Source organism: Triticum aestivum, chromosome 1B, assembly GCF_018294505.1.
Source record: "Triticum aestivum cultivar Chinese Spring chromosome 1B, IWGSC CS RefSeq v2.1, whole genome shotgun sequence".
In the NCBI taxonomy this organism is placed as follows: Eukaryota; Viridiplantae; Streptophyta; class Magnoliopsida; order Poales; family Poaceae; genus Triticum; species Triticum aestivum.
In genome coordinates, this window is record NC_057795.1 from 577,873,081 (window position 1) to 577,886,395 (window position 13,315).

The window sequence follows — 13,315 nt, forward strand, 5'->3', positions numbered from 1 at the left end:
ACTACGTTGGTGACACTAAGCATGCAATGTAGTGAAGTAAGGTGTTAGTGTTGAACTTTTATGGTGTGTGGCTAGACTTATGGTACTTGTTTTGAGAACTTGTTTATATTTTGGCCAGGAGCAGCACCCTGACGTGGAGCAGGGAAGGAGGATGCTCCATTGTTAATCTTAAGTAGTTTGCTGTCATTTCCTTACTTGCTTTGTTTGATTTCATTTGGTTGCTTGTTTTGTTTGATCTCATATGTGCTTGCTGTTGTGCTGATTATGTGGTGGTAAGGCCACCACATTTGAATGGGGTGAGCAGAACACAAACGATGCTTGCAACCAAATAACCGAAGTTTGCATCTGCTCACACCCTAAGCACAAAAACGGCAACCAAACAACGGGGGGGGGGGGGGGGGGTAAGTGCCCCTCCATGCGATGCAGACAACCAAACAAGTTGCATCTTTTGCATATGAGGCTGCATTTTAAGAATCAGGCTGACTGGAGATGGATATGCAATGCAGCTACTGTTGCAAACTGGAACCAAACCGCCCTTAGTGTTTGTGTCCTACTCACAAAAGCAAGGCGGTGGAGACTCTGTGGAAATGGAACGAGATTCTTCTTATCTAGCCCCTACTCCGGCGGTGCTTCTAACATCGTCGGAGAACATGCGAAGGTTTGTCTTCGGCGGATCTCGCAGGATTGGGCCGGCGTTTGTCTTCGGTGGACCTAGATGGATTCGGTCTTTGTTCGTCTGTATTTCTGTGTCTACAAATTGGATTCTTTTAATCTACGCTTCTCTTCATCGGCGACGGTTTGGTCCTGTAAGGCCTTAGCACGGCGACTTTCCGACTGTCTACTACAGTAAGGTTTGCCCGACTTTGGTGAAGGAGGAACGTTGATGGCGGTGCACCTTCGGCTCGCTCCGGTATTAGGTGGTCTATGAGTAATTTTTACTTGAGAAGAGAGTGTCAATTTTATGAATTTCCTCGCGGTTCTGGTCGGACACCAAAGGCGAAGTCCTGTCCAAACCGGGGACGGACTGGTCTACCTCTTCGCCGCGAGCCCATCTACCCGCGGCTTTCCCTTTCCTTGAAGCACGCACGAGGGGAACACAAACGAAACCCACCCTCCCCGTCCGTACGTCTCTCGCCCCCTCCACCCGTCGCCGCCGCCGTCGCCCCCCTCCCCGATTCGAGGGCGCCCCGGCCCTTGCTCCCGCCCCAGCCTCCGCTCGCCGGCCGCGCCGACCCCCTAGAGCTCGCCAGCACCGCCACCACCACCACGGTGGCCACTCCTCCGCGGCGCGCGCTGGTGGGCGATGCGATCGGATGAGGTGTGGGCGGCGGCGGCGGCGGTGCTACGTGGAGAAGAGGAGGAGGAGGAGGTGGTGGTCCAGCTTCCCCGCGGCGGCGCCGCACCAGCCCTACGGAGCGGAGGCCGGTGATGGCCCCCACCGCGGAGCCGGCGTCCGCGGCGCCGCCGCGGCGCCCGCGCTCGGGCCCGCCCCCCGGGCTCAAGAACCTCGGCAACACCTGCTACCTCAACAGCGTGCTCCAGTGCCTCGCCTCCACGCCTCCGCTCGCCAGCTTCTGCCTCGCCTCCCGCCACTCCAATCTATGTACCAAACCCTAGCTCCCGCTTCCCCCTGCTCTAATCTGTATCTGTTGCAATTCGTCGCCGTCAGAAGCTAATTCGATATTTATGTCGGTCCGTTTGCTTTGTACAGGCAAAAAGGTGTTCCCCAACAGGGACAAGGAGTGCGCCTTCTGCGTGCTGGAGCGGCAGATTGTGCGGCAGCTTCGGGCGGAGGCAGGGGCTCTGGACTCGCCGGGGAAGGTCCTCCGCAGCCTGCCGCTCTTTGCCGAGCACTTCCGGTGGGGGCGCCAGGAGGACGCCCACGAGTTCCTGCGCTACGTCATAGACGCCTGTCACACTGCTTGCCTCCGCATACGCAAGCGCCTCCCCGTGGTAACTGCCAATGGAGACTGTGGCCCGGAGGAGGGCCGAGGTCAGGGGAGCTGTATGGTGATGAGGGAGACATTTGGCGGGGCGCTGCTCAGCCAGGTGAAGTGCCTTGTGTGCAAGGGGGAGTCGAACAAGACCGACGAGATCATGGACCTCAGCCTCGACCTGCTCGGGACCAGTTCTGTTGGGGATGCCCTTACATGCTTCTTCAAGCCTGAGGTATTGGAGGGTGCAAACAAATACAGTTGTGAAAGGTATGATACCGAGTCTTCCCAACTACTGGAAAATATGTATATTCAGAATCAACTAGGTTTTGCTATTTACTATGAGATTGAAATGCAAAAATGTTTTGGAGAAAACGTATGTTCGGTTCACTAGATTTTCAGATGAAATATTAGGATTCCATGCCAGGAAGGATTTTCATCACTCGCCCATTTTGGTTGCGAGAATCCCTATGGAAAAATGTATGGTCAACTTCCTTTTTGATGGCCATCACCAATCCATGTACTTCGGTGGCTAATTGGAGGATACAAGTATAAACAGGGAGCAAAGTGTGTTTGAGTTTTCTGAGAGAGGGCAAAGTCTTGACATGTTAAAATATGTGGAGCAGTTAATTAAGCTTCACTATTGTCTTGTAGTTTTAGTATTTCGTGGACAGATTACAATTTCTTTTGTTTGTTCTATCGCTCATCGTTCACCTATTCGCCCCCTCTTCCTCTGTATATCCAATTCCTGTGGTGTTGCATCCATTTGAATTCTTATATATTTTTCCTTTGTTATCAAACATGCATTTAAATTGTGAAATGTGGATTTTGGTATTACAGATGCAAGAAACTCACCTCAGCTCGGAAGCAAATGTTCATACTCAAGGCACCTAAGGTTCTTGTTATACAACTCAAGGTTCTAAATCTTTCCCCTGATTTCTTTATTGTGCAAAGAACTTATCTCTTCTATTTTACTTGGGTTATGCTTAAAAGGGATTGCTCATGATCTATTTCTGTTTCCATTTTTGGTGAACTGCTATTAGAGGTTCGATGGAATACATGGTGGGAAGATCAATAGGAACATAGAGTTCAAGGAAGGTCTTGTTCTTTCCGACTTCATGTATGACAAAAACCAGGTATGATACCGTTTGATTGTCACGTGGTTTAGAGTACTGTTGACATTATCCAGGTAGGCGATATTGTGGATGTAAAACTAGTCATGAAAGCAATATACTCCGCATGTAATCAGCTGCTCATGATCACATATGTTACCTTGTTGATTGATATAGTTTTACCATGCAACTTTGTTATGATTATGTTATTACAGGGTACCATCAGTTTCTAGTTAGCTCGGAACTCCTTTAGGAATTATGGGTTAGATTGACTCTCTGGTTCACTGGACCAAAGTTCAAAATCATGAACAGTGAGTTTTACGTGAATGATTTTGAAATAAACAATACGAAAAATGATGAAAACAACATAGTTCACAACAATCAAGCTCATCTTAAAAGATGTGTTGCTTAGTTCTGAAAGTTCTGTCTGAGCTAGTGTAATTGTTGAAGCAACAATTGCTCAGATCCTGGCATTTTTTTTCTATTGGTAAATTAACCTGAATGTGTAAAAAGGCAGACGTATATCACTACACATAGCAAATTTGAGCTCTGATAACTGTTTTAGCAATTTCTAAATCTCCTCAGAACACTCGATAGAGCCAAGTAATTGTAGGGAAGTAACTTTCTGTCCTGTTTTGATATTACCCAGCTCTTATCTTCTATTTTACTTATGCGCTTCTTCTCTGCTTCGGTGAAACCAGGCTGCTGATTCTGTCCCAGACAAAAAAAGGAATATACTGATTAATAAGTAACTCTCTTTAAGGTTGTGAACTGTATGTATCTGAACTAAAGCATACCTGTCTGTTTGCATGATGATCTTATAAACTGTGTCCAAGTGCTAGCTTAATTTGTTCTTAGTATGCATTAGCTATATTTCTATTTGTTTCTTTGCGGTGACAAGATAGCATTCTTGTTTCCTGACTTTATGATTTTGTTGGTGTAGACGTAGTTGGAGTTATGCAGATCAGATTTGGAATCTTGGATACAAGTTAAACTTCATGGCTCAGAAAGGAAAACCATAGAAGAGTTTTTATCTAGTTACATGCGACCGAGCTATAGAAGTGCACCCCAGTAAAAATAATGTTTGAAGTATCCTGTAAAATCTTCAAGGCGCCATTTATGCGTGCTCCCTTCTATTTAATCTTTAGTGGTAAATACAAACGGACTTCGGAAATTGTTTCTGGGTGAATGTCAGAGAGGGTCAATGTCAGTTTTTAAAACCATACATTATGTTCTCAACACTTCTAAACTTCTAATGCAGTATAACATTAAAATCTTCTAATGAATTCATTGTACCCGTTGATCTTCACGGAAGCTTTGTGGTTATCAACAAAATATCTTGTGTCTAATAAATTAGGACAATAACTAGTGCTTTGCATGCCCTTTACATGGTTATTTATACCTGAATGGAATGCGTTCTGTAGTTGATGTTTCAGTAATAGCTCGCCTGCCGGTCTCGGAATAATGCATGATTTTTTTTTACTGCATGAAGCTACAAATGCACCAACAAAGGTGCCAGTAGTGAGACCTGAGTGGGTGTGAATAGCATATCTTAATAATGTATTTTTGTTCCAAGAAACTTTTTATATTATTAATGACATTAACGAGTAGCGCCTGATTACTTTCCATATTTCCAAATATTATTTTGGATATTTTAGTGCAGTCCTTTGTCTGAACATTTGTTCACGATAACTTCTTTTGATTTTATTGCTTGGATCTGCAGGACCCACAACCGGTATATAATCTTTTTGGCAGCATCGTCCATTCAGGTTTCTCCCAAGATTCCGGTCATTACTATGCATATGTTAAGGTAAATAGGCTATTCAGTCAGTGTCTAAACTTCTTCAGTTCTATTGCCCTAACATCTTACTAAATGTTTCTGCCAAAAACATTTTGCTAAATGTACTGGGAACTTGAATTGCATGCAGGATGCTGCTGGTCGCTGGTACTGTTGTAATGATTCTCATGTCTCCCTCTCAAGCTCTCAGGACGTTTTGACTGAGAAGGTCTATATCCTATTCTATATACTGAGTTCCAAAACTCAAAAAAATAGCACAAATGGTTACTCTTCTAGTGCAGTTAAATCTTCCAACACCAATGGGAATGGCATATCAAGTGCCGCATGTAGTGAGCCCCTGAAGATACCATTAGTGAAGCAGAATGGCTCATGCTCTACTAAAGGTATTGTGCCACTACCCCTAAAGAATGGCAAGATTGCACCAGGTCTACAGTTCAAGCCGATCCACTTGAAGAATACAGGAACAGAGAAGGTTGCATCAAATGGCAAACCGCACCCCATTTTGAGAAAGCCAGAAGTTAATGAAGCCACAACACTAGTGGAATCGAACGGATGCGGACCTGGAAAATCTGCAGAACCCAGTGAAGGGTATGCTAATGATAGTATTTCCTGCGATAAGTTGGATGCTGATTCACAAAGAATGTTGCAAGGCACAGATGGAAATGGACATCCAGTTCATTTTGTTGGCCTCCAAGAGACCAGTGGTGCCAAGGCCACGTGTGCTGAAAAACCCCCTGAACAGCCATCTAGTGTTGTTACCTCAACATTGGACAAGAACATTTGTAGTTCAGAAAAGGGTCCTAAAAGTTCAGTTTTACACCCTGAAGTATCTGCTGACTCAGTCAAAGCAGTGGTGGCTTCAGCCAAGGACTTGAAGCATCATCTTGAAGAAGGAAAATTTAAGGAAATGTAAGTCTTGAATTGACAGTGTTATTGCTTTTCCTATTCGTATTTCTTTCCATGAAACACCAACTGTCCATTCAGTTGCTTTATTCTCCTCCTGTAGTTTTCAGACATTGAACAATGAACACCTTCCATGTTTACTGCTTTAGCTTTGATTATTTTGAACTGAGTCTGCACCATTGTTTACTGGTTTAGCTTTGATTATTTTGAACTGAGTCCACACCCATCGCTATGAAGATACATTAAACAACAAATATTAGGCTATCATGGTTTGAACATCGTTGAAATTTGCATTGCAAATGTGCAAGTGGTGTATGTTGCAAACTAAAGCTTATGGTTCATGCATGTCCGTTTTCAATAGGAAGTATCAACTTAAGGATCTAACGTTGCATGAAGCTTGGATAGACTAGATTCATATATTATTCAAGGATGACATGGATCGGTACTTCGTGAATAATCCCTCAGATATAAGAATTCATGCATGAAGGCTGTAACACCTTTTGAATATTCGCATCCAGCTGAACCTAATTCAGTGACTGATATGCCAGTCACTAAGCTAGCATATCTGCACTGCATGCTTCACCATTTTACTATTTTTCTTTATTATCTTTGACGCCTAGGTTTTAATTTGTGTTGTCAGCTGTAGTAATTTCATGATGCTTACTGCCTGTTTTATTAATTAAAATTTCCAGGCTTGCTGAATCAGCATCTTCTGAGCTTCGGTCCTCTGGTTGGGCAGATGATGTATGTAGTTTTATGCGTTCTGCAAAGAGGCAGTGTATACAGAACACAGGCACGTCTCAAGATAGTGAGGCAATCAGGTGAAGTGCTTTGCTCCAAGTTTTTTCTGCTTCAGCTTTATTTTTCTGTTGCTTTAAAATATATTTATATATGGAACTGTTCTTTTGCTCGTAAGATAGACAGGGTAACTTAATGCTCTGCACACTGCTATTATGGTATTTCGATTTCTTATTACTCTACTAAGCCATATCCTTGTGCCATTTAGCACTGTGTTACTCTAAAATGAGTGAATAGACACAGTAAAACATGTCTATATACATCTGATTCAGAAAAAAGTAGAACATCTTATATTTGTGAACGGAGGGAGTACCTTTGTAGGGAATCTTTTAGTTTTCTAGCTAAGTTATTTTTCGGCATCCCCAGCATATGCCAAATATGAGAATTTATTTTCCACTGTGTGTGATCATCATTACACTCGTGGGTGGTGTGTCCACATCGTCCAATGTGTCTAATATTTGTCTAATATTGTATATGTATGCTTTCTCCTGTAATGCAGGAAGCAGCTAATAAGTGATTCTGGAAGAGTATTTAGGTCCAAAATTCCAGAGTTACTGCGGGAAGATCTGATTCAATCCCTGAGATCATACTTTGAGGATAAATTTTGACTGGATGCTTAAGCTTGTGTGGGCCTTGTTTAAAAGGTAATACACAATTTACTTATATATTTTCCAACCATTGTAAAGAATCTTACGAGGGATTTTGTGTGTCATGTGTACATACATTTTTATGCTCTTCCCCTTTTGTTTCAATTTTTAATGTATCTTATGCTTGACAATTTAGGTGCCAGTGGTCTACTAGGAGCTCCATGCACGTCTGGCTTATTTTTGAGGCGTTTTGTTCCCTGAGATGAGATGAGGTTGAGAAGTAGAGCGACGTGTAAAGCTTTGCCTCCTTTTTGCTGTTGTCCCCCATGCTATACTGTAGGCTTGAAACCCCACAATCAGCACCCCTTTCTTCTGTTTCTAGCATGTAGCAGCAGACTATTTCTTATTCCCCCCCTTTGTACAATTATAAGTGGTAGACCCCCTTGTACAATTATAACTGGTAGATTAGCTCATGAATTTCTTGGGTTTTGACCCGGTCTCGAAATAAACCTGTTGATGGTTTTAATTATATATGATCGGTTACTTTCAGTTATGCTCTTCAGTTATCTTGGTGTCATTTTGCAAAATGGTTGATCGATTCCGGAGATGATGATGATCTATCAAAAGCGACATGTCGTCTGTGAATAGATGTAGACTACTCTCTCTGTAACTTCTTATAAGACGTTTTTAGAGTCCATGACAGTAAAAAAAATGTTTTATACTGTATTAAGTTAGAGAAGGAGTACAAATTATTGTTTTTCCTCATCACGTCAACAACATACCCAAATATTTGCTTGCTTTCTTCTAGGAGCAGCACGAACATATAGTGAAAGAAAGAGAAACGGTCTGCATGAACATTTAGGAGCAGCATGACATAATGCATTTCATTTTCTGCAGTACATGTCTTTGTAGGCACAGGAGAAACAGTCTGCCAAATGTTTTTATATTGCGTGTTTCAGATGATTGATTACCAGAAGGAATCATGCGTGTGGGGACTTGGCTTGGCTTCATAACAATATCTTCTTCTTTTTTGAGACATTCATAATAATATCTGGAGGCTTATGCTGCCTGTCAAGTTGCTATGATTCTGCAGTAACAATCTATGACATCTCTCCACTTAGCATTATACTTGTACTTGACTTTAAGTCAGTTTTTTTTTTGCGAGGAAGCAAGAAAGATCTTCTTCACGGACTTTTTCTTTGTTCTTTTTTTTTAGATTGGAGGAATTCCTCATATCCAAGGCAGCTCCCCACAAACACCCATATGACTATGCCCCCTTTTGAATCGACAGTAGATTGGGCTTCATAGCTACTTTCATTCTAAAGACGAATATTAGTCAATAGGCAGGCTTCTATTATTGTCATCATCCAATAGAAACACGCGTATGTTTTGTGCTTTATTGTTAAAAAAAAAATCATGGAAACAAGTTGCATGAGTTGCTCGTCTTGAAGCCGTGGGTGGTGTTGGATGTCAAACTGCTGCTCCATACAAGGCGTGTTGTGATTCAAACGAAGCTGTCATTCTGGCGCAGGCGTCGTATGGACGACGATCCAGATGAAACCGTACGTCGATAACGTCCAACCACCTCGAGCATTATCGATCGTGTGTGTGCGTGTGTGTGTGAGCTGGTACGCAGCAAGGCGCAATTCCAACGCCAGCCAACCTGTGCCCTTGGCATACACGCATGCCTGCCAGGGATGGACGCGTCCGTCCCACCCACCGAGAGCCGTGGCGGTTGCCGCCGTCACGAGCCACGCCTCGCCTCTTTCTTTCTTCTTCTGCTAGGCGGGGCGCACCGCCAACCAACCAACGAACCAAGGCGTGTGCATGGAAGTCTCTAGATGTCGACGTGACATCTTGTATGGAACACGATGCAATACTTCTCGCCCTTGCCGGAGGATTCCTAGTGCATTTGTTGGACGAAATGCGTGCGCTTTCAATGGAATCGCTCCGTGTTCATTTAGATGTACTTTAGCAAAACTGTAAAAGTAACAGGAGACAAAGGTGCTGCACTGACGAACGGATCCTCCATCACCACCCACGTCTGCACGCCGATTGTCCGTCCTGCAGCTCGCTCGGGTATCTGTGAGAGTCCAGTCCATGGAGAAGGACACGAGAAAACCCACACATTTTCCAACCCTGCACCACACCGGACCTGTCCGGTCCTATATTCCCAGGGGATGCCAAAGCGAGCCCGGTCCTAAACAAGAGGATGAAAGCAGGATGAGCAGAATCCAAAAATAGGCACTCAAACCATCCTCCAGAATTTTGCCCTGGATCAGCTGAAATTCGCTTACCACTATGTAGTATGCAACAAATTCGGACAGTGCACGTGCACCTACCCGCGGAATGTTCGATGTGAAATTCTTGCCCAAGATCGATCTTCTTTGCCCGGAACCAAGAGGAGACCAAAAGGACTAAAGGAGAGTGACAAAGTTATTAGTTTTAAAGTGTACACACAAGTTAAATACTACTGTAGTTCTTTTTGTCTCTATCTTCTCGCCTGCATTTGATCTAGAGAGTTTCCTGCCAGCCTACATTTCCTCCAGTATAATCTTATGTCCGGTTCCGACGAGGGAGGGGCGATGACGGCGGCTCGCTTCAATGCTTGTAGTCGTCGCTAGGTGGTCGATGAATCTGGATGTAATTTTCATTACTTCTGGTGTTCATTGTACTGCGATGATTGAAGATGAATAGATCGACAGTTTTTCGGAGAAAAAAAATCTAGCGAAGTTTGCTTACGTAGCTTCTTTTAGTGCTTTATTTATTTATCTTCTCATCATGGTGCTGGTAGGCCTGGCACCGACGAAAGCTATGGCCAATTCCTCTCTGAAAACTCACAATGCTCTTCGGTTCTTTTTCCTTTTTTAATTCTATCACTGGTCCTTAAGCATATAGGATAGAGTGTATGACATTTGCTTCTTAATTTTCTATATTTGCTTGTAGTTCATTTCTTATTTGTATGGCCTCGATGAGCTTATTTTTGAAAAATATTTTTGGAATGGTCCATGTTCTTCATGCTTGTGATCGATCAGTCGGGGAAGGTTATTCGGACTGCTGCACTGTACTTCTGTAGGAAATCAATAAGTTTCCTAGCTAAGTAATTATTCAGAATCCCCAGCATATGCCGAATACGAGAATTCATTTTTCGTTTTATTATGTGGGTGGATTGTCCACATCACCCAATTTGTCTAATATTGTATATAGTTTCTCCTGTAATGCAGGAAGCAGCTAATAAGTGAGTCTGGAAGAGTATTTAGGTTGAAAATTCCAGAGTTACTGCAGGAAAATCTGATTCAATCCCAGAGATCAAACGTTGAGGACAAATTTTGACCGGATTCTTAAGCTTTTGTGCGGAAGTTCTTTTAAAGGTAATCAGCAGTTTACTATATTTTTCCAAACCAGCATTGCAAAAATAATCTTATGGGTAATTTGGGTAATTTTATGTACCATGTGGACATGCATTTTATGCTCTGGCACTTTCCTGTTGGATCATGCTGATCTTCATTACTAACATGTCTTATGCTTAACAACTTAGGTGCCAGTGGAATAGTGTTTGGTGTACTACGAGCTCCTTGTGCGCGGCAGGCATATTTTTGAGGCATTTTTGTTTCCTGAGATAAATGAGGTTGAGAAGTAGAGTGACCAAAACGACGTGTAAAGCTTGGGTCCTTTTCGCTGCTGTTCCTAAGGGCATCTCCAGCCGTAGAGCCCCACAGGAGACATTTTTATCGCCCCTTGGGGGGCTGCCGGCGAAATTTTTTGCGTGCGGTCGAGAAAATATCCACTCGTTCCGCCCCCACGCACGCCCCCCCTCTCCTCGAGCTCCCCTCCTTTGCGACCGCGGCTGCTTCCTGACAACGCCGCCGCCGCCGCCGCCGCCGGCTGCTACTCTCTGCGTGGACGACTTCTGCGTCTCGCCGGCCTTCCGCGTCCGCTTCCGCCACGACGTCCCGCAGCTCGCGCGTCCGCCACGCCAGGCGACGAGGAGGAAGTAGGGCGCGCGCGTCCGCCCGGCGTCCAGGAAGCAGGGCACGGCGCCGTCCGCCACGTGACGAGGCGGGGAGGAAGCAGGGCGCGGCCGGCCCGTCCGCCACGCCGGCCATGCCGGACTCGGCGAGCGGCGACAGGGGCGTGCTCCTGGGCTGGAGCTCGACCCCAACCCGTCGGCAGCGCGGACGGGGGAGCGGAGGAGGCTGCCCGCGGCGAGCACGCCGTGCTGCGGGAGGTGGCCGCGTACCTCCTCGACCACGACCTCTGCGACAACCCTGGCGTCCATCCAGCGCTTCGTGGCTCACCACTACGACGCCGGCAAGCCTGGCTGCCGCCGCCGAGGATGGAGAGGAGAAGGAGGAGGAAGGGGGGGCGCCCGACACGCCACGTCCCACGCGCCGCCCGGCCTCCCGCCCTGGCCGCCGCTGGCCGGCGCGCCCGTGGATCCCGACCGCCGCCAATCGTGCCCGTGCGAGGGGCCGGTGCCGCCCGTGGCCGGCGCGCCCGGTGCCGGGGCCGCCCGTGGCAGGCCTCGCCACCCGCGCCCGCCCACAGCGTCGCCGGCCGCCGAGTCCTTGACGCTGGCCAAGACGGAGCTCCCCGGCGTGGCCTTCGGCTGCGGCGACACGAACGAGGACGACGGGTTCCTGGCGTGGAGGCGGCGAGCGAGGCGGGGAGGCGACAGGTGGGGAGGCGGGCCCGGGCAGAGAAAAAGGTTGGAGAGAAAGGGAGTGGGAGGCTGAATGTGGGCCAAACGCATGCAAAATCTTCTCTCTCCGCCCCCAAGAGCCCCCCGACAGGCTGGGTTTCGCCTGCGCGCGCCGGCGCTAATTTTCGCTAAATCCGGCGAAAACTGAGCTCCTGGGTCCCGGCTGGGAGAAAAATTAGGCGCCGGCGGCCAAAAAGTGCTAGTGGGGAGCATCCTAGGGGGGCCGGCTGGAGATGCTCTAATGCCGTATACTATAGGCTTGAAACCAACTCCACAATCAGCACCCCTTCCTGTTTGTAGCATGTAGTAGCAGATTAGCTCTTATTTGTGCAATTATAGCTGGTAGATTAGCTCATGAATTTCTTGGGTTTTTGACCCGTTCTCGAAATAAACCATTTTATGGTTTTAATTATAAATTGGATACTTTCAGCTGCCTGGGTGTCATTGTGCAGGACGGCTGGCGGGTTTTGGATGCAGCAGCAGCGATGCCTAAAAGCAACATCTCGTATGTCAGTGGATGTTGACTACAGATAGATAATGTTTGTTTCTACGTGACCCTCACCCAAATATCTAGTATAGTGGTTTTGTTTCCTCTTCTCAAATAAAAGGAGCGGCATGAACGTACATTTGGTGAAGAGCAAGAGATGCACATCGATCGTTTGCTATAAATAAATTGCTTTTGTATTGGCGTTTCTGCCTTGTACGTCTTGGAAGTTGGAGGGTAGGCACACGCCACTTGTCAGTCAGGCACGGGGAGGGTGCAAACCCGGTCCAAGAAATGCTTTTTGTGTGTGCTTGTAGCGTGTTTGGGATGATTACAAGAAGGAATCCTACGTGTGGGACTTGGTTCGAGAACAATATCTATGATTATCATGGCTGTCAACTTAAGAGTTTGTTGCTCTGATTCTGCACCAGCATCTCTCCACTTGACCATTATATATAAGTGATGAATCGACAGCGCGTCCCCGGACTGAACCTTGTACTTGACGCTCAGTCAGCTCTCCATTATCATCGTCGTTGTCCCAATAAAAACACGCGTATGTTGTACCGACTGTTGTTCATCATGGGAGCAACTTGCACCTGTTGCTCGTTTTTCAAACCGTGCGTGGTGTTGGATGTCAACTGCCGCTCCATTTATTTATTTTTATTCAACAAGTCGATATCCATCCATCCCCGCGTCCCGTGCAACAGCTGAACCAACAGAGAGGAAAAATGAAATGAAAGCCAAGTTTGGTGCAAGGCCCAAGCATGAACCCGGCCACCCGGGTCTGGTGGTAGCGTCGATCCGGCAGGTTTGCACGGCCCGGACGAGACCATCGGTGGACGTACGCGACGACGCCCCAACTACCTTGAGCATTATCGAGTGTGTGCGTGTGTGGTGCGTGAGCTGGTACGAAGCGAAGCAAGCAGCGAGCGCATCCCGAGTAAATAACATAAAACTACTACTTTACTGGCTAGGGTTCCAAAAAACTATCAGTTTT

At 46.2% G+C, this 13,315-nt stretch overlaps 1 protein-coding gene across 1 annotated transcript; it reads left to right on the top strand.

Moving 5' to 3' along the window:
- The first annotated feature begins 1,062 nt into the window (after positions 1-1,062).
- On the top strand, positions 1,063-7,681 carry LOC123139538 (ubiquitin carboxyl-terminal hydrolase 25). The gene is made up of 9 exons (XM_044559327.1): positions 1,063-1,603; positions 1,712-2,204; positions 2,775-2,850; positions 2,978-3,070; positions 4,770-4,856; positions 4,975-5,753; positions 6,440-6,568; positions 7,045-7,189; positions 7,329-7,681. Exons 1-8 carry the CDS (start codon positions 1,429-1,431, stop codon positions 7,151-7,153), a joined length of 1,941 nt encoding a protein of 646 aa, XP_044415262.1. The 5' UTR covers positions 1,063-1,428; the 3' UTR covers positions 7,154-7,189; positions 7,329-7,681.
- Positions 7,682-13,315: the final 5,634 nt, after the last annotated feature.

Coding starts and splice junctions, on each gene's coding strand:
- LOC123139538 (XM_044559327.1), top strand. CDS start 1,429: ATGGCCCCCACCGCGGAGCCGGCGTCCGCGGCGCCGCCGCGGCGCCCG. Junction 2,205..2,774: donor AACAAATACAGTTGTGAAAG/GTATGATACCGA, acceptor TTGGTATTACAG/ATGCAAGAAACTCACCTCAG. Junction 4,857..4,974: donor ATTACTATGCATATGTTAAG/GTAAATAGGCTA, acceptor AATTGCATGCAG/GATGCTGCTGGTCGCTGGTA.